Source organism: Neopelma chrysocephalum, unplaced genomic scaffold (genome assembly GCF_003984885.1).
Source record: "Neopelma chrysocephalum unplaced genomic scaffold, ASM398488v2 Primary Assembly neopelma1_42, whole genome shotgun sequence".
Lineage (NCBI taxonomy): Eukaryota > Metazoa > Chordata > Aves > Passeriformes > Pipridae > Neopelma > Neopelma chrysocephalum.
The window spans coordinates 17,816,255-17,836,692 of record NW_020897700.1 but is presented as its reverse complement, the minus strand read 5'-3'; the positions used below and the strand labels follow the sequence as shown (position 1 = coordinate 17,836,692).

Genomic DNA, 20,438 nt, shown 5'->3' with positions numbered 1-20,438 from the left:
CACCAAGCCTCCCCTTCTCTTGAAAAGCAGTGGTCCTTTGGCCTTCATGTAGATTTTCAAAAAGAAATTATAGGCTGTGATAGTGCAAGATGGCCCTCTGAAAGAATAAGTCAGAGTCACATTAACTAATTCAGTTTCCATGGACAAAGTGACTAACCCACACATTTAAGGATGTAGGAAAATATGGTTGCCTCTCATCTTTAGACTCCTATGTAAAGAAAAATTTCTAATGTCAAGATCGTTGTTTTTTCAGTGTGATTGTCACAGAAAAAGTTGTTGAAGGCATAATAAGTTGTTCCTACTATGCATCTTATAAGCTCCATAGCTATGTGTGATTAGGCAGCTCTATAAGATAAGGTTATCTAATGGTCTGTGAAATGCGCTGGAAAAAAAATCCCATATTATTTAGGTAAAACTTGATGCAACTAAATTAAGTGAAGATACTGCTACCTTCTGTTTGTATTCTAATGTCTTCTATTTGTGGTCTGTTTGTGTTGTGGTTTTGTTGTTTTTTTTTTTTATTAGAAGACAACAACGGATGGTCTCTGCAATTTGATAAACATTATACAAAGGACAAGTACAATAAACTGAAATCTCTGTATGCATTTCAGAAAAAGACACCTGAGTGTTGTAAGTAATTACAGATATTATTTGAGTGGTTAATAATGATGATTCCTAGAGAAAAATACACAGCAAATATATGCTTATCAGGAAGAGAAAGATAATGCAGTTTCATTTAAAGTAAAACAGAATTAATGTCTCAGATAAACAAATGCTAATTTGAAGTTAATTTCAGTTTCATTAAGGATGATTCATTTTCTGCAAGAGGAGTGTCAAACATATGCCAATTAACATATTCCAATTAGGAGCATAATAAAAATGTTTATTTGAATATGTTGATACTGCTGGAAAGACATATATTTCACACATATTTCATAATGAAATGAAGACAACATTCTCCTCAATTTACTTCTTTGTACGTCAAATCAAACTTGCAAACCTACTCCACTTATACAGGCCTTTGTACAGACTTTTTGATTCTGCTGCCTACTGTGAGCAGTAATTTAAAACATAGAGTTGGGCTGAAAGGAAGCAAAGACTTCCTGACCCATTTTCAACCCATTTTCACCCAGGCAGAACTGTGCTTATTCTAGTAAAATAAGAGGACTGAATAATCTAAATAAGTGCTGCAAAAAATCCATGCCAGATTCCTGTACAACAAGCCTAAAGCTCAAAAGCTTTTAAAAGCCCTTTCACAGAGGTCAGAAGGTAAAACAATTTTTTGTGTCCCTTTATATTTGTTGTTAGGTTCTTACCAGGTCTAAATCAATTATGTAAAAACATGTGCCTTAATTTCTGTGTAACAGAGCCTGCTATGTCTGTCTTTGTGCTCATTGTTCTTTTACACCATATTTCTTTTCTTCACATCCCATCACACCACACATCCCACCTTTTGCCACAACCACGCTCTTGTTCTCGTGCAGTGGCTGGTGATGTGCCATCAGAGTGTACCTGCCAAGGGCTGGAGATCTTCTGTGATGCTGCCAAATTACGAGCTGTCCCATCAGTCTCTTCAAACATAACCATAATGTAAGTAAAGAAGTAAAGTGGTCTCTTGCTCTGTTCAGGTTTGACTATCAATCCTGAAACCTTTTCACAACTACAGCCTTATTGTTATGATCAGTTGGCTCAGCCGGTGCTTGGAAAGCACCATATCTTCCTGCTGACAAGTACTTTAATGTTTTAAGTAGAGATTTTCCCTACATAAAAGGAGAGAAAAGAAACTAAAAAAAACCTCTGTGTGAAGTGAAAATTTTGTTTTCGTAAGACTTGAGCTAGCAAGAGTTTCAGGAAATCTAAAGAAATCTACAGAAGTTTCCTTTAAAGCACAATGCTTAGAACTTTTTATTATACTACAATCCTGCCAATATTCCTTGTCTATATTTCTGTCAATAAAGTCAATAATCTTGAAATCAGTGGAGCTACCTGCTTGAGCAAATCTTTTTAGTTCTCAGTTTATGTGTCTGAATATGCTGTTATTTAAAAGGGTTTAATGTGGGCTGAGTCATTGTACAGATATGTACGTATAAGCTAAACTTTTTTAAGACATCAGAAAATGGTTGGTGTGCATTTGGTTTGCATATCACTGTTTGAGAGGCAGTTTTATGTGTGGTGAGCAGAGGGCAGCATCACGTGTCCTGAGCTGAGGATCTGTCTTGTAAAGCAAGGGTACAGATCCTTCCAAACAATACCAGTCTGTGCTCACTCGTGGCTGATGTTCTCCTTGTTGAGTTGGTTCAACTGCCTTTCAAGCTAGATTCTCTTCCAATCCAACCATGCCCCAAAGGAATTTTGGTTTTGACAGGAACCATTTTTGACAGTATTCCCAGTGGAGACGGGGACATAGAGACACATGAACTGGGAAACAAGCTCTATATGCATTTGATGTTTGAAATAAATCTGTAGTTTATACTCAAAACTTTTTCATTCTTAGATTTAACTATTATATTGCCAGTTTTCCTGGGAACATGGATGAATTTTTTTTATTATTATAAAGCATTTATCTTACTGTTTAAATAGATACAAATATTCAGACAAACAGAAATAGCATGTTCAGATAGTTTCATATTGCTTTCATTATTTAGCAGTGTGAGAGCTGCTCTTATAGAATAACAAAAGTAGCAGATAGGAAGCTGGGACAGTAGTTTTACTGTATGCATTCATTCCTACAGGTCTCTTCAGAGGAATCTGCTAAGAAAGCTTTCTGCTGATGTTTTCAAGAAATATCAAGATCTTAAAAATCTGTAAGGGAGTGCTTCAACTTAAAATACCTATTTAGTGCCTCTCTTTCTTCCATATATACACACACACAGAGCTTAACATCTAAGTAACAAAATTCTGGTTAATCTCACCCTTCAATACATCATGTGTAGCCCGTTTGGCTCAAGTATCTTGATTTGACCTCTGTCTTTTTTCATAACCATAATCTCTGAATATTTAATGTTTTTATATGGACTGGTTTATACCAAAAAAATGCTAAACTTTCATTGTGCCTGAAGGAAGTTACATTTATAATGAACAGTATATGCCAAAATAAATTAAAGTAAGTCAATCTGTTTATTCTGCAAAACAAAAGTTTGGAAACTCAAACTTCCCACTGTCATGGGAAGCTCACTCACATGGCATGTGGTTTTACTCCTAATTATGTCTGGTACGAACTCAATAATGCCCCAACTAGTCAAATTGTTATGGCAGAACAATACTGTGTAATATTTTACAATGAATAACATTTATGTTGTTCAAAAATCATAGACTTTAATAATTTTTCTTGATCTAGAATTGGTGAAATTTAAAATAAAATGTAAAGTCTAGAGCAGGGCTCCCATGTCACCAGTTTAAAGCTCTCTTTTATGGGAGCTGTGCTGTACTGCAGCACCATCTTGTGTTCTGAAAGTTAAGTGTCATTATGACCTTACAGTCTTGAAAGGTACATTTTCATTAAAAGAAACATATCCATATCTATCTGTACAAAACACTTGCTTCTAATGTTGACTTCACACCCCTCTGATCTGAATAATTTACATTTTCCAAAAGGTCTTGAACAGTGTTTGACAGAAGCCCAATGTCAAATCTCTTATTCCTTTAACAGGAATGCATCTGGATGCTTTATTAACTGTAATTTAATTAAAAGAACTTATATTTAAATATTGCTCAGAGAATAACAATATAATCTTTAAAATTATTTGAAAATCATTTTATATTTGCAGCTGATAATATTTTCATCTCATTATTCCATCAAAGTAGCCTAAGAAAATCAGAATTTAAAAAATTAGTATCTTTAGTTTAGAGAAGATTAGTAAGATTTGCTGTACATTTTTATTATACTGTCTTAAAAATGCAGCATTTTGCGAATTCTCTGATACTACAAATGGAAAATTCAAAAATCGTTTTAAACTAATATTTTCTGTGCAAAATTTTGCTTGTAGCAGAGATTGGCTAAACACAAAGATCAGGTCACACTGGTGAGCACTCAAGTTTAGGACCTAATCAAGGAGGTTGCAAACAACCACTTCATTGTTCATCTCAGGCAAAGTAAGCGCCCCTTTGAATGAATTTTGTTATTCTGCTTTTTGTGTGTATTTCTTTAAAAACACCTTTGCAGTCTTTGCAGCTATAGCTGTGAAATGGTTATTGTCAAATTTAAGGTGTAACAAGTTTGAAAACTTATTTTAAGGTATAAAATGTACATTCAGTTTAGCTGATAGATTTCAATTATTTACTTAGGTTTGCTTTAACTTTACTTATTTAGAAAATTAATTGTTGGGTTTCTGTCTTCTTAGGTATCTTCAGAATAATAAAATTAGAGCTGTATCTGAACGTGCTTTCAAAGGATTATACAATTTGACAAAACTGTAAGTATTGCTTTTAGAATATTGAAGTAAAAATCAGCAGTCAGAGCTCTGAGAGTCACTATGGATGTCTCGCTCTATTTCATTCCATGTTAGGAACCTGCAAAATGGTCCAAATCTTTAACTCAACGATTGGATTGAGAAAGCAAAGACAGATTAAGAGTTATCTGTGCAGGGCGATACTTTGAAAATACAAGGTGGCTCCGTACTTCACTCCTATTCCTCATATCCTCAGAATGGAAGAAGGAGATAGTATGATAGTTACCCTGTAGAAAATCAAAGAGAATGAAAAAGAAGTAAAATGAAAGCGAGAGCTTGTGATGGATGAAAACTCTTAATGCTGTTATTTTGGTTTACAAAAGCAATTCAAAGAAACCAGTATAGGTAATGAAAGGAACACTTTTTTCTTTATTTTGCAGCAGCTTTTTAAAATCTGTTTCCAACCTTTGAGAGATGCTTTTAAGAGATGAAAGAGACAACACATAAATTGCATTGTTTGATTAAGATTTCTTCTGCAATATTTTTTAAAAAGAAAGTTTTTTAAAATTGTACCTCTTATTTTTTCTGTCGTATGAGTGTGGTTGGTTATCTGTTATTACAGCTGCTGTTATTATCTTCCCAGACCATTTATAGTACCTCTTCCCCTTCTTTTTCAGCCTTTCTTTTTCCATTATTCTGGTATCTACATTTATGAGTAATATCCTTAGCAAAACCTGAACAGGTCCAGGGAACATCAAATCACTCCACAGAAGGAAACGGGGAAGGGCCTAAAATATGACACAGTGAAAATATTTAGCTGGCTGTACTTTCTTATAGACAAGACAAAGTGCTCTAATAATTGCTCTTAAAGTCCTCACTACAGAGAGTCTTGTTGTCAAACAATGGCATGAAAATTAACATACTCAAAAATTATAATTATGAAAAAAGTAGTAGTTTTCTGATAAATTATCAAGGAAAAAATAATATTAAAACTCATTTTTATGCATCTACTGCTAACTAATTACTCCATTAATTTATCTTGTTGATCTTGTTTTAGATACCTGAGTAACAACAAGATAACTAGTTTGAAGCCTTTTGTCTTTGCAGACCTCCACAGACTTGAATGGCTGTATGTTGCTTTCTTATTTGTATGTGTATTTATTCAATAAATAAATTCAATAAATTTATTAATTCGACAAATAATTAATAAAAGATAAATATTTGGATAACTTTCATTTCTGTGCATAGCAGTACTTTTTACCAGACAATAACTAAGGAATTCCTGTTGTATTGTGCAAGGTAAAAATGCAATTGACTTTAGTGAGAGCAGAAAAAAGTTCTTGGGCCTTAATGGCTTCAATAACTGATGGCATATACAATAGTAAATAATGTCTATTAGCAATTGCTTGTTACAAATTAATAAATTAACTGAGATACTATAAAACAGTAGAAAGATAATTTTTTGGGGCAGGTCTTTTCCTGTAAATAATGCTTGAAATGTCCAGACAAAATGACTGTCATAATCTGAAATATTTTCTTATTACTGCTTTTCAGACAGATTTCAACTAAGAAAAGTCATAAAAATAAGCAAATAATATGTCTAACCTTCTTCCATGTCTTTGGAACTGTTGGATCACCACAGAACACTACTGTGTTGTGCTGCTTTGTTTTCACAGAAAATCCATTCAAAGTATCTTGATCAAAGAATTTTAAAAACTCAATGGAAAACACTTTTTCCAAGATGAAATTAATTACTTTCTCAGAATTTTTTTTTAATTAAATTTTTCTGAAAGGAAATTAATTCAATTAAGGCCTTAACTTGTTAAGGAGTAGTGTGCTAATTTTTTTAAGTCGTTTGACTGAACATTTGAAGAAATCCACTATAAAGTATGTTACTTTTTATTATCTGTTCAATTTAATACTCAAGTCAATTATCAATCTGATACGTGCTTTGCTGTAATTTATAGGATAATTGAAAATAATAGGATAAATCGGATCTATCCGTTAACATTTTATGGACTCAAATCACTTATTCTTCTGTAAGTATGAAATAAGATACAAAAGAGTTATTTAAAAGAACAGAATAGAAAGGGCACATACATTTAAAAAGCTTTTTATAACGACTGTGCTTGCTCACCACAGAGTGCTGGCAGCACATCTGAAGCTTTTTCTTACCCTGGGCAAAATGTGTTGGAGTAGGACATGCCATGTCTGGAAAAGATTAGGAGAAATGGGTGGAGAAAATGGTAAAATGCATCACTGAGAGTGCAAGGATGAGGCAGCTGCAGTAGCTGTGCAGTTCCAGTTGTCCTCCAGAGCCGTGGTGCAGGAGGAGGGTGTCCCTTAGTCCCTGCCCCTTGCAGCAGCCCAGCCCTGCCCCCCAAATCACTGTCTATACCCTACCGCTGCTGAATTGCACATTATGTTAGCTTGCTATGTTTTATTTCAATAGCAGAGAAATTAAAATCTTCCCTTTACCTGCTAATTAACAAGTTAAGGATAAAATACTGTTTCACAGAATGCCACAGTGAAAATATGTGGAAGTTTAAGAAAATAGTACCATTTTCTCAAAACTATAAGAAACAAATTAAGATTTTAATTATTTTTTTCCAAAAGTACAAAGGGAAGAGACATCAATTTTTTTCTATAACGTTAACTTTGGGTAAATACAACTAGCTATACTATTCCCCTTTTTTTCCAGAGAAATGATGAATAATTCTCTTGCTCGTTTGCCTGATAAACCTCTGTGCCAATATATGCCAAGACTAAACTGGCTGTAAGTATACCTTATTTCACTAGAATAATATTTTGTTGTCTTTGTATGGCACTTCCATAACACTTTTTCTAATGAGGCAGATCTTGCAGACTGCCTGCTGGGTCACTGCAGGTTTGATGACCTGAAGTCATCAATTAAGTGTGCAGAAGTATTACATGTCTAGCTCCCACTTTCTTCTGTGCAGTCATAAAGTTCTGGTAGTATTTTTCTTTAATTACCTTAGAATAACTGCCTGAATTTATTTTCAATGATTAATGGGGTTTTCTTTATATTCTAGAGACCTCGAAGGGAACCATATCCATCATGTGAGAAATGCCACTTTCATCTCCTGCAGCACTCTAACTGTATTGTAAGTAATAGGATATGCTGGCTAGCCAGAGCAAGATATGCCTGTGCTGAACAGTCAAGTGATTCATTACAGCTAATATAAAAGTTTCCTGAGTATCATGGTTATTTATCTCTTGAGTATATTATTAAAATGTTTAGTTTGAAATGACCCCCACAGGGAATTAATCACTGTTTACATTTATAGCAAAGTTCAGCAGTGAAATGCGCAACCAAACTTCACTGAAGTGATTTTGGCTGACACTAAGGTTTAGAAATTTTCATTATAATTTTTTTCTTGGAGGCAAAAATCTCATAATAAAAAGCAGAAAATGTACAAAGTGCATAGCCTGTTGCTTCATTTTAAAGAGTTTGATTGGCTGGTAGGTTGTCTGGCTCATCAATTCTAGAATTTTCCTCAAAGTTTCTTCCATGATGATGTAACCATCTTCAGAAAATCCCTTCCACTTTTTGAGAGATTAGTAGGTTCCATGGTATCTGTCACTTTCAATTTTTAACTCCTGTGCAGTACCCATGTTCTTGGCTTTCTCATAATTTTTAAAATCCTGGTTGTTCATTTAAGGAGCAAGTTCAGTGGCAGATGAAATAAGAGTGAATGAAAAGTTGCACAACCATGTGCCTGCATCTGAGATGCGATTAGGTCACAACCCTTCCAGTCCACTCAATGTTCCTCCTGTCCTCAGTTAATTTCCACCAGCTTCCCATGGGTGTGTACATGTGCATGTATGTTTATACATACGCAGAAGTACATGCACGTATAGGATGTATAGGCAAAAAAAGTTACTTACCAAATGATAAAATGGCAAGCTTCTAGATGAAGTTAACTTGTTAACTGAACTGGGCAAATTCAAACTGAAGATGCAGAAAAGAGAAAATTTTTAAAATTTATAAAACCTTTTCTCCAAAACCAAATAGATATCAAGTAGGAGCAACATAAATTTGTTTTGTTCTTTCAGGGTGATGAGACGAAATAAAATCAGCTCTCTAAATGAAAACAGCTTTTCTTCTCTTCAGATGTTAGATGAATTGTGAGTAGATTTCTTCTCTTATTTGTACAAGTCACAAAGTTTGGTAATTTATATTGAAAATATCATTCATCACAAATTCTATTTCGTATAATACACTCTGGAGATGTCATGCTTTCTTATGGTTTTTTAATATGTATTGAACAGGGAAGAAATAGTCAACAAAATGCATAGTCTATACCAATAATACTGGAGCTTTTGCTCACAAGATTGTTATGTTCCCTGGACAGAATAATATTCATCTTGCATTACCACAGTCTAGTGCATGTGTGCCTTCAGTGTCTTTTAGACCAGTTTGCCAGCTTCAGTTGGACTGAGATCCTTACTCTTCTGTTATTGGGATTTACATTTGGTAAAAATAAGGTGAAAGGTAGAGACAAAAGCTAAGGTACAGATGTGCTGTTTAGCCCATGTGAAAGAATTCTCATCATGAAACAATATGTTTAATTAATTTAAACTTTAAAGGTATTTTACTTTCTTTTTGACAGAAACAAAATAACTGTAAGTTATGTATCTAATGGTACATCTGAACTAATAACACAAAGATCTGATGGATCTAGCTTCCCACCTTGTTTTAATAGTATTCTATTAAAATAGAAGTTTCTGATAACAAGTTTCTGATAACATTTGAATAACTAATATCCTATTTGGCAGATAAAATAAAATTGTGTATATTGGAATTGCAAAACTGTTTGGTAAAATTATTGAGCCTAGTAAGAGTTTACTGTATCCTTCCTGTTTCTGCAGAGATTTGGGTAGCAACAAGATTGAATCACTCCCTCCATATATATTTAAGGATCTAAAGGAGCTTTCACAACTGTAAGGATTCTTAGTTATTATTATATAAAACTGTATATTTCTCATTTGATATGATACTTTTAGTCATGTGTGCTAGGAAAGAGAAGAGCACATTTGTTTGTATGCATCATTTAAGCTCTACCTAAAGTACACTTATCCCAAAAGTAATTCTATATAACCTTTTGCCCAGAATAGTTTTGTAAAAGATGTGCATTTTCACATACCAAAACATAGCAAGTTCAAATTCTACCTTTTTCTAGATCTTATTAGTATATCCAAAATTATCTATGTTAGCTATATCATAAGAAATTAATAATTTGATGGGAATATTTAATGTAATAGCAGGATTTGCCTCAAAAAACAGATCATAAACACATAAGAGCATCATAGAGATGCCTTGATTGCAACTGCTTTGTTCTCATGAAAGAGTTCCAAAAAAAGCATAAGTTACTATAAAGCCAGAAAGATAGTTTCTGTTTTTCCTATGACACGTATATAGGCAAATTCTCAAATGCCTCTGCTGGAAAGTCCCAATCTTTCTTGTATAGTCTGAAAGAGGCACTAGTCACAACACTGAAGATCTCTGACAAAGAGGAGGTAGTACTCACAAATAAGTGTAACTTATTTTTGAGATTTTCCAGCATCCCTGGGATCCATCACAATACACTAAGGCAAGCAAGTGTGTACAGTTGCATTTATTGAGTTTGCGCATTTTAATTACAACACTAAGATGAAAACATAAAGAAAATTATAGGGAGAAGTAAAAGAGGATGTACCTAGAAACGCTCTTGCAGAGAGTGACAGCGTATAATGTTAATGTTTATTTTTCCATTCTGTCCCTGTCCCTTGAACTCACATGCAAAATCAATTGTAATTTATTTCTAAATACATGCAGTTCAGATAGGTTCTTTTACTTGAAAGACAAGTCTGTAAAGATTAATAGCTAAATATTTCTATAGTCAAAACCTTTAAGCATCCGGTTGGGAGAGGAAGTTGTGTGTCTCTGTGTGTATGTACATGGCAATAGCATGCGTGTGAAGCATCCAACCACTCTTTCCATTGGCTTAGGAAGCTAAATAATGCTAAATGATTCTTACCCTTTGCAATTGTAACTGCCAAGGGTACAAGTCCTTCCGACAGGACTAGAAAAGCAAGAGTGTTATGTAGTTTCACTTTATTTTTAGAACAAGCAGTAAGGAAGATAGCCAAAGTTACTTATGTTGTATTTACAGGAATCTTTCTTACAACCCCATCAAGAAAGTACAAATAGACCAGTTTGATTTTCTAATTAAACTCAAATCCCTGTAAGTATCAAGTCTTTATATTTTAGCTATATTTTCTTTGTGGTTATGCATATCCCTTGGAAGGACATGATCAAGAATATGCTTTGTAAGAAATTGTCTTTGATATATTTTATGGTTATGTTGATGATCTTCAATAATTTAAGCCTGGAAAATTACTAGCAATACTCAAGTTTTTCTTCCTGAGAACACCAGTTTCATAACGGAATTTTTTCCAGCAAAAAGAGACCATAAATTTAGCTTAGAGAATAACATTGTCAGCTATTACAGAACAAGAGTAACACAACCCTCATTTGACATTATACAATTTGTTCCTGGGGCTTAAGGATCATGCAAGGTCCAGCTGGGGCTATTAACACTATGGGCAAGTACTGTTAGGATATGTAAAGATTGGAATTATAAAAGAATTTCACGTATCTACAAGTTTGGGGACACATTTCCATTTTTACAGAATCTACTGCTAACACCATGAGAAGAACAATGGTTAAGTATGATTCAGCTTCCATGTCAGAGAAAGTTGGGACTTACATAAATCTTTCTGAAGAGTTTAGGGGAAGTTTTTATAGGTGCACCAAAAAAGCAGTTGCACCATCTAACACAGTGAAGAGGATGCACTGCAAAAATACAGAAACTGAAGTTCTAAAAGAATAACTTATACAGACAAACTTTACTGATCTAACACTACAGAGGAAACAATATTGCTGCTTTCAATATATGTAAAAAATTTAAAATGAGGAATCTCATCTCTGTGCCACAAGAAAGCCAGCTTTTTCCCTTACATGCTGTGGTCTGTGTCCCAGGCTCCTGCTGTTCTCGACATAATCAAGACTGAGTTCCTGCAGTGGTTTGTTTGTCTAGTAAAGCACTCCCTGGGATAAAAGACAGAAGAAACATCTAAAATATTATTATTAGAATAAGTTATTATTTCCCGAGAGATGATGAAAGAACATCAGTGGAATAGTATTTTGGAAGGGCAACATGTTAATCAGAGATTCAGAGATTCTCATGGCTGAGAGCACCAAGAGTTTTCTTCACAATTCTGGAAGAGCAGCAGGTTTATTAGAATTAACTGCAATTTATTTTATTCTTCTTGAGATTTTGTATGGACTTTCTGGTCAAGTTTCAAAGGGGTAACAGATTAGATGAAATTAAAGTTCACCTCTAGTTTCCTATAATCATCATGTAATCACAATTAAATGCTCATAAGGTTTGTTCTTTTACTACTGATTTTCTATGGCCTTTTACTGAGAATATATTTTTTACAGCAGTTTGGAGGGCATTGAAATTGCAAACATCCAGAGAAGAATGTTCAGACCCCTGAGAAACCTTTCCCACATGTAAGTAGATTATTCTAATTTACTTTCCTTACTCTGAATTTTACAATTAAAGAATACTGGATAATTGAAAGCAGGCATATGAAAAGCAGCATGTGAACGGTTGTCAAATTCTGACAGATTTTGATTAATTTTTCTTCTTTCAGAATATGTTTTCTGAGTAGTTACTAGAGGGTTCTCTGATAACCAAACTAGAACCATCTCTTATCTGTTTCTCACAACCAGATATTTTAAGAAATTCCAGTACTGTGGATATGCCCCTCATGTGCGCAGCTGTAAGCCCAACACTGATGGGATTTCCTCCCTCGAGAATCTTTTAGCTAGCATCATACAGAGAGTGTTTGTTTGGGTTGTATCTGCCATCACCTGCTTTGGAAATATTTTTGTTATCTGCATGAGACCTTACATCAGATCAGAGAATAAGCTGCACGCCATCTCAATAATGTCTCTTTGCTGTGAGTACACCATCCATAAAAGAATATCTTTTTAGTCTGCTCATAGTATGTGTGATATTTGTTACTATAATAGAGTGACATATTTCCAGCACTGGATTAACTGTACTTTCATGCTGTTGCAAATGACAATACAAAATACTGTACCATATATATACCAGGAGTTCTCGTTAAATGCTGCCTTTGGCGGCTGATATATTCCAAAGGTTTCATGTTTGGTTTTCATGCTGCAGGTATTCTCTCAAATTCCCACTTTCTTCAGCACAAAGAAATAGAATTTCAATGTTTTCAAAGGTCCATAAATCTATATTTCACTATGCATTTCTAAGTAACAATTTCTGCATGTAAATATTAAGATACTCTATTTTTTGCATGAGCAAAAGGTTACTTATGCAAATAGAGGAAATTAATCTCTCCCATATCCCCAATATTAGGAATTGGGTTTTTTTATTTTACTTCTGAAAGCAAGACAAGTTTATGGGTGAACTATTTGGCAGTACAGTCACTACAATCTTGAGTACCCTGTCTCAACACAGGAGAGTCTATAAGTATTTCACAAATGCAATTAGATGCATTTTGAAAGGTAGTTGTCAAGTGCCAACAAATGATTACAACATTTCTAAATGTCAGTGATTTTGAACCTTTTTTGTTTCCATAGGAAGAATCTGAATACTACGAAAAATTTTTAGGCAAAATATCTAAGAAGCCTTCAGTTCTATGTTGACAGGTCATCTTCCCTTATTAGGGTTAGAAGACTACGCACAAGAATTTTGAATTAGCATAAGATGGACAAAATTAACCTTTGAATCCAGCAGAGATGGCTTATTAATCTTAAGCCAAATGTTAATATTTAAAGAAATAAGATCTAATAAAAAAGGGTTGCAAGAATATTTCTACAAATGAAGCCATATCTTTTTCTACTTGCAAATCAATTTTACCTGAGCTTTAAAAAAACAGGTTGGAAACAAGTATGAAACACAGACTGTCGGTCCAAGTGAAAACTAAAAAAAAAAATAATAATAATAATTATAATATAATTAAAACTAATTATACTGCCTTAATTTTAATTCATAATAGCATTCCAACAGTAATGTGGATTTTTATATCTATTAGCTGATTTGTAAATATGTACTTGTATATATATGTGTGTATGTCTGTTTTCCAATATACATATACAGAGATAATGGGAAATTCAGATGTGTAAATAATGATGTTAAGCACTGTGCCCACAGGTGCTGACTGTCTGATGGGAATATATTTATTTGTGATTGGAGCTTTTGATCTTAAATATCGTGGAGAATACAACAAGCACGCCCAGTTGTGGATGGACAGTATTCACTGTCAATTGGTTGGATCGCTGGCTATTCTGTCTACAGAAGTGTCAGTCTTACTGTTGACATATCTGACTTTGGAAAAATACATCTGCATAGTTTATCCTTTTAGGTGTTTGAAGCCCAGAAAATGCAGGACAATTTCCATTTTGGTTCTTATCTGGATAATTGGGTTTGCTGTTGCTTTTATCCCACTGAGCAATAAGGAATTTTTCAGGAACTACTACGGCACCAATGGTGTCTGTTTTCCTCTTCACTCAGAACAATCAGAGAGTTCAGGAAGTCAGATTTATTCTGTTGTCATTTTCTTGGGTAAGTTGCATTTCTTCTTTATATATTATTAGAGTTGCTAATGAACCTAGTTTTCAGACAAATAAGATAGCTGTGATGTTCACACCTCCTTGGATTTAGAGGCTTCAGCAAACACTTAAAGACTATTCTACTGTATTAGATGGGTAATTATGTATCTCAAAATGCATGAAGGGCTGAAAAAATAGAAAGAAATTACAGGCCATGAAGTTCCCGAATTAATAGATTTTTTTAGGGAAGTAGAGCAATAGGAAGACCAGAGGAGAACTATGTAGTTTGGATCAGAAATAAATACCTGAGTAGAGGCAAAAATTCAATCTTGAGGCGAGGACTCAAATTTTCTGGCCACTTAATTCCGTGGGACTAGAGTTTAGATAAAATATTTTTCTTTACTACCTAGATTGCAAATAGGTGATGTAGAATTGCCATTATGCTGTTAAATTATAACAAATTTTAACTTTTAAACAGGTGTAAACTTGGCAGCTTTTATCGTCATTGTGTTTTCCTATGGGAGTATGTTCTACAGTGTTCACCAAACAGCTATTATGGCTACTGAAATTCGGAATCATATTAAAAAAGAGATGATCCTTGCTAAACGTTTTTTCTTCATTGTATTTACTGATGCACTATGTTGGATACCTATTTTTATTTTGAAACTCCTTTCTTTACTTCAAGTAGAAATACCAGGTATGTCCTTTCTTTTGTGAGGCTGTTTCAACCGTGCCTGCGTGAAGTGTTGCTTCTACTTCAGAAGAATTTAATAAAATGAACTATAGTACTATAATTAACTTCATGTTTTTAATCTATAAATCTAATGGACTATATAGTTTTACTATTTAACTATATTACTATAATCATCAAAGATTAGCCACCTATGAGTCAGATAAAAAACTTCAAAATTCAAATCATTCAAGTCTGTCTCCGTATAATATCTATAAAATGTACAAAATGTATTTGAAAATCAAGGCTGAGTTGTATTGACTTTTCTCATCTTATGACTTTTGCTGGTTCTGTTGCCTAAATATGGCTCAGGGCATTATAGTGTTTCATACCTTGATTTAATTGTGTAACTCTTACTTTGAAATTACTTTATTTTACAAACTGGTAATTATAGTTCAGAACGTTAAGTTCTATAAAGCTCTGCCTACCTTCTTCATGCTGTGAATATATTCCCACGTAATAATAGCATAACCTAAAAGATTAAAAATTGCATCTTATTTTTTCCTTCTCTTTGTAATACCAGTATATGCCAGAAAAACAGCCTCTTTGCGGGGGGGTTGTAAACCCTGTTAGAAAGAACATGTAAGCATGAACATGTGAGCAATCAGCAGTAGCAGATTCAGACTCAATGTATAGATGTATGTCACAATATTATGTTGGCAAGAAAGCATTGTAGCTCAGAGGATTTTGCCATATGTGCTGACTAGGAGGGTTGGGAGTTGCCTATTCAAAGTTTTGACTTCTGTTTCAAATATCTCCAAGTTATGCTGATTATGTCAAATATTCAGTTATTTTAATCTTCTGGAATGCTTCTTTGTGAAGTTATCAAACCACCTAAGATATCTGAAAGAAAATATTGTGAAAAGTAGAAGCAGATGTATTCTGAGTTAAGAAATCTTGATGAATCGCGGGGTGATCCTGGGTTCAGTAAATAAATGTTCTGCATTTCATAAAATTTAAGACATCACAGCTAGCTGTCTGTGTTTACAGAAGTTTCAAACTCTTTGATAGCATTTGTTTTACTTTGGGGATACACAGTGACAGCTTTGGAACTAAGCATCTGCTGTTTTCCAAAACTGTAGCCAAAGTGGTAGGCATGGACAGGAATGTATTGATATTGCAACAAAGTTGTAAAACTGGAGACCGGGATGGAGAGGGGTGTCAGGGAGGGACAGTGAATTAATTTTTTTTGTGCTTCTTGGAACAGTTCTATAATAGTTTTATAAATCAAACAATCCAATGGAAGGCACCCACTAACAATTTTTAGCACTTTAATCCTGTCCCTTCTCCACCTGCTCCTTGGGTAACTTATCTCCCAAACAGTAAGGATGAGAAGGGGATGTTGTAAAAATGCAGACTGACATAGGCAGACGTCGTGAACACATAAACTCTTGCCAATAGGAAAAGAAGAAAATAAGGAGGAAGTATACAATGCCCTTTGCAGGGGAAGGAAAGAAGTAGTCCTGGTGCAGAAGAGAAAACCAGTCTCCGATGGAACACAGGGACTGGACAATTCTGTTTTGCAGAAGGACAGGACATTGGGGACCTCGTTAAGACTGCATGCCACCAATCATGGGAAGAGGATGGGGAACAGAGATCACAGGAAGAGATAGAGAACAAAGCAGAGACAAAAAGTTTTGGGGCACGAAAATGGGCTCAGCCAGAACAATAAGTCTGCCAGGGTAAATAGGTAAATAGAACAATAAGTCTGCCACTCTTCTATGGCACAGAAAAGTAAGAGGGATAAATAGAAATACTGGGAGAATAAAAAAATGTTTTGCAGGGAGTCCTGGAAACAGAGGGAGGTAGAGGGCAGCGAGAAGAAAAGCACCTGTTGTGACAGGAGCTCAGCCTAGGAGCATTATCACCCCTCTCACCAGGAAGCTGTGCTGCAGAGGCATCAAGTGCTTGTGTTAATTAATGGGTACAAACTCTGGAATGCATATTACAGCTGCCTTTCTTTTTCCCTCCCTAAGGTACCATAACTTCTTGGGTGGTGATTTTTATACTGCCAATAAATAGTGCTTTGAATCCTCTTCTCTACACTTTGACTACACGACCTTTCAAAGAAATGATTCATCAGGTTTGGTACAATTACAGACAAAGAAGATCCAAAAGAGGTAAAGGCAGCCAGAAAACATATGGTCCATCATTCATTTGGGTAGAGATGTGGCCAATGCATGAAATCACGCCAAAGGTTACGAAGCCTGTGCTTTGTACAGACTCTTCTGATGCTTCAGTGACTACACAGTCAACAAGACTAAATTCATACACGTAAACACATTCTGGATCCTCACGGTGACTGTTAGCTTCATATCCGTGGGCTTACTCCTTTACAGCAATGAGGAAAAACGAGGGAGGTGTGACACTTGGGCTCACATGAACCACTGCGGGAAGAAGAGGGAGCAATATGTCTGGGTGTAGGTAGAACTGACACAACATTAATTTTACCATCTCACAGCAGCACCTGACATTCTGACAATTCATCCTAGATCAGAATGAGAAATCAGTTTTTTGGGAATTTTTTCTTCCAGAAGCCAGGAGTGTGGAAAAAAATTATTTTTCATTTAAAACATCTCATTCTGAAATTTTTTAAGTGTTAACCTGTTTCCTCACTAAAAAATGTGTTTTCACCACAGAATTCTGGCTGGCTCTAGTTAGGTTGCATCAACTCTTAAAAAGCTTTAGGGAGTAATAGGTCTACGAAAAATATTTCAATTTCCTAATTGGTCAGAGCCAAACAAGTGAAAATTGTATTCCTTCTATAATTTTACCAGCTATTTCACTCATGTAAAGACAATTCTGAAGTTGTAATGATAGTTCTAATATAGTTGCCAGGTTGGACAAGACCTTGAGTAATCTGGTCTAGTGGGAGGTGTCCCTACCCAGGGCAGGGAGTGGCTGGGACTAGATAATCTTTATGATTCTAATTCGGCAGAACCAGGCAAAGAAAATATTAAAATTGAGGGGTTTTTCTCAAGTGAGTGTCCCCCAGGTGGAAGTTTCTACCTTCAGAAGAGTATCTGTTCCTGGAAAGACTGGACTGAGTATCCCAACATCTTGATGCTGCTCTTTTCCTCACTTTTCTTAATGGGCTACCACAAGTAGCTCAGCACAGCTTGCAGACTTCAGCAAATTCCTGTCTTAAAACGTCTCTCTCCGTACATGGGAGACAACCAAATAGAAAACTATTAGTCTTAACAGGTGTCATGACATCTACATTTTAATCAACTTGTGCATCTGACTGAATGCATTATAGTTAAAATTTCAAGACCACAGCCATTCAGCAGTTTTTGGAGCATTATTTTTCCCAGAATTACAAGGGTAAAAAAAAAAAACAAAAAAAAACTTATCCCATCTGAAACAGTCCCCTAGAGGCAGTTCCTTCACATATTCTTACTGAAGAGAATCTTTTCCATTATGAATTATTACAACTTCCCTTCTTCTTTCAGTATCGTACTCAGTCTGATGGCCTAGAAGCCCACAAAGGTAAAAGAAATGCTTTTTTTGCATTGATGATTTGAAACTATTTAAAATTAAGTTAAAAGATACTTCCAATGTTTGCACTTAACTTCTTAACAGTATAAGAAGTAGAATTTTGAAAAAGTGTGACTCACACTTCAACTGCTTACAGAACTTTGGATTATTTTGAAATTGAAGATTGTTAAACATCTTGTTTCCACTACTGTATGTTTTATTGAAATAAAATATTATCTGCTGAAAAAAATGACTTCTTTTCCAAGCTGTTTAGCAACATTTTGGGTTCTGGGGTTAGAAACAGCTAAGTGAAATCCTGCCACGTGGATTGCCTTTAACCAGAGCAATTATAACTCAATTCAATAAAACCTTCACACTCTGAGGGGCCAAGCCCTCTCAGGGACTGTAACTGCCTTTGATGAGACATGCAAGGATCCCTGTCCTTACCAGTACTTGTTTTTCACTTAACTTGATTATGATTATAGTCAATGTCACCTTTGTTTCTATCAGTAACAGAAGACTAGTCAATACTTCAGAATTTTTGTAACATCTTTATTGTTTTGATAAGTAAACTACAGTTGGTCTTTCTAAGACTCCTACCAGTAAAAATAAAGCCAACTAATAAATCATGGTAAAGTCATGTTATCCTGCAGCCTGCCCTTGTATTTCAGCATTACTTTTTTTCACAGTGCTCTGTGTGGCACAGGAGTTTCAGTTACAGATTAGCGTTCTTTCAGACCAAAAGGTTCTGATAACAGTAAGGTCTTGACTAACAAACTAGTAACTGCTTAAGGCAAAGATAAAAAATAGGACCAAATACTGAAAAAGCTCTGAGGTGCTTCCTGGGAGAATACGTCGCAGATTCTTTTCTAACTGATGGAAGCTTTTCCTTACAGTTCAAAGTAATCCATCCAGTCAGTAAACAATGCTGTCAGACTTTTACCATGCAGAGATATATGGTCCATCATAAGGCACTTTATTACAACAAAAGATAATGTAAAACAGTTTGCAATAATAAAACTTCTTGCAGAAAATCTGCAGCTTTATAGACATACATTGCAATACTGCTAAAAATAGTAAGGTCTGGGATATAGGATTTTTCTAAAGCTCATAAATAAGCCACAACTTGCCATATTATCCATTACTCAACATGAAGAAAAAGTGTGCATAGAAAAAAAACCTGAAGTGAGTTCAAGTTTCTCTGAAGTTGGCAAGGTTTCTGCTGGTGACAGCTCTAAAAAGGAGGGCTGACAATACTTTCTCACAGGACACCACTTCCCCACAAATAATGAGTTCTGAATGTACCACACATACTAACTTCGTATCTACCACGTTAGCACAGGGAAAAAAAAAAAGGCGGGAGAGTATGAGATTGCTTGAGCTGCAACGAGGAATCTAGAAGTCAAAACTTATTCCCTAAACAAAGATTTTTTTACATACAACATCCACACGAGTCATCAAGTATTTCTGAAAAAAATCCGGGCTCACGGGGAGCTGCTGAGGGCAAAACTCGGCGTGAATTCCCTAAAGAAGGCGGTTTAAAAGGAACCCCGCTGCAGTCCGACACGAGCGGGCGGCTCGGCGTGACCCGGTGGGGCTGGGTCAGCCTCAGCCTCACCCGCTGGGCTTCAGGGACTCGTACCCCTCCCGCAGCAGGTCCCGCCACGTCCTTAGGAACCGAGCGTTCTCTGAGCACTTGGTGGCCAGCTCCTCCACCTGGGCCGACACGGCCGACGTCGCCTCCAGGATCTTCGCCAGCGAGAAGGCGGCCTGGAGGAAGGGCAGAGAGGTTCGGGGTCGCCGGCGCCCGGCAACCCCCCCCACCGGGACCCCCGGCGCCCTCCCCAGGGGACCCGCGCCGGCACTCACGTCGCCGATCTGCATCTCCACCTCCTCCAGGAGCTCCCGCGTGTCGCCGCCGGGCAGCTCCGGTGGCCCCGAACCCTCGCTCCCACCACGGACCCTCTGGGACTCGGCGCCGGGCGCTCCCTCGGGCACCGCCGCGGGCGGAGGCAGCTCCGCCTCGGCCATGTCCCGCTCGCCGCTCGAGCACCGCCAGCCCCCCGCCGGCCGCGCCTCCCGCCCGAGCACCGCCCCCGGCGCTCCCCCTCGCTGCGAGCGCCTCCCGCGCCAATGCCCGGGGAGCGGCCCGACTCGCCCCGGCTCCCTGAGCGGCGCCCTA

General features: G+C 36.2%; 2 protein-coding genes across 2 annotated transcripts in view; one reads left to right on the top strand and one right to left on the bottom strand.

Moving 5' to 3' along the window:
- RXFP1 (relaxin family peptide receptor 1) overlaps nt 1-17,361 on the top strand; it is a 28,474-nt gene extending 11,113 nt beyond the window's left edge. Inside the window, exons 2-17 of the mRNA XM_027676821.1 lie at nt 526-630; nt 1,485-1,590; nt 2,733-2,804; nt 4,341-4,412; nt 5,446-5,517; nt 6,356-6,427; nt 7,090-7,164; nt 7,442-7,513; nt 8,466-8,537; nt 9,282-9,353; nt 10,565-10,636; nt 11,902-11,970; nt 12,193-12,422; nt 13,652-14,062; nt 14,528-14,746; nt 16,756-17,361. Of these exons, the coding sequence (XP_027532622.1) occupies nt 1,589-1,590; nt 2,733-2,804; nt 4,341-4,412; nt 5,446-5,517; nt 6,356-6,427; nt 7,090-7,164; nt 7,442-7,513; nt 8,466-8,537; nt 9,282-9,353; nt 10,565-10,636; nt 11,902-11,970; nt 12,193-12,422; nt 13,652-14,062; nt 14,528-14,746; nt 16,756-17,057 (1,884 nt within the window). The 5' untranslated portion in view covers nt 526-630; nt 1,485-1,588 and the 3' untranslated portion in view covers nt 17,058-17,361. The remainder of the gene's footprint in view (nt 1-525; nt 631-1,484; nt 1,591-2,732; nt 2,805-4,340; nt 4,413-5,445; nt 5,518-6,355; nt 6,428-7,089; nt 7,165-7,441; nt 7,514-8,465; nt 8,538-9,281; nt 9,354-10,564; nt 10,637-11,901; nt 11,971-12,192; nt 12,423-13,651; nt 14,063-14,527; nt 14,747-16,755) is intronic.
- A 1,426-nt stretch (nt 17,362-18,787) lies between these two features.
- CUNH4orf46 (chromosome unknown C4orf46 homolog) lies at nt 18,788-20,434 on the bottom strand. Its single transcript, XM_027676823.1, has 2 exons — nt 20,126-20,434; nt 18,788-20,026 (listed from the first exon to the last, which is right to left on the bottom strand). Exons 1-2 carry the CDS (start codon nt 20,285-20,287, stop codon nt 19,871-19,873), a joined length of 318 nt encoding a protein of 105 aa, XP_027532624.1. The 5' UTR covers nt 20,288-20,434; the 3' UTR covers nt 18,788-19,870.
- Between the last annotated feature and the right edge of the window lie 4 nt (nt 20,435-20,438).

What these genes read in the sequence shown, in the direction of transcription:
- CUNH4orf46 (XM_027676823.1), bottom strand. Translation starts at nt 20,287, where the DNA reads ATGGCCGAGGCGGAGCTGCCTCCGCCCGCGGCGGTGCCCGAGGGAGCG. An exon ending in TGGAGATGCAGATCGGCGAC is followed by an intron (nt 20,027 to 20,125) that starts GTGAGTGCCGGC and finishes CCCTTCCTCCAG; the next exon opens with GCCGCCTTCTCGCTGGCGAA.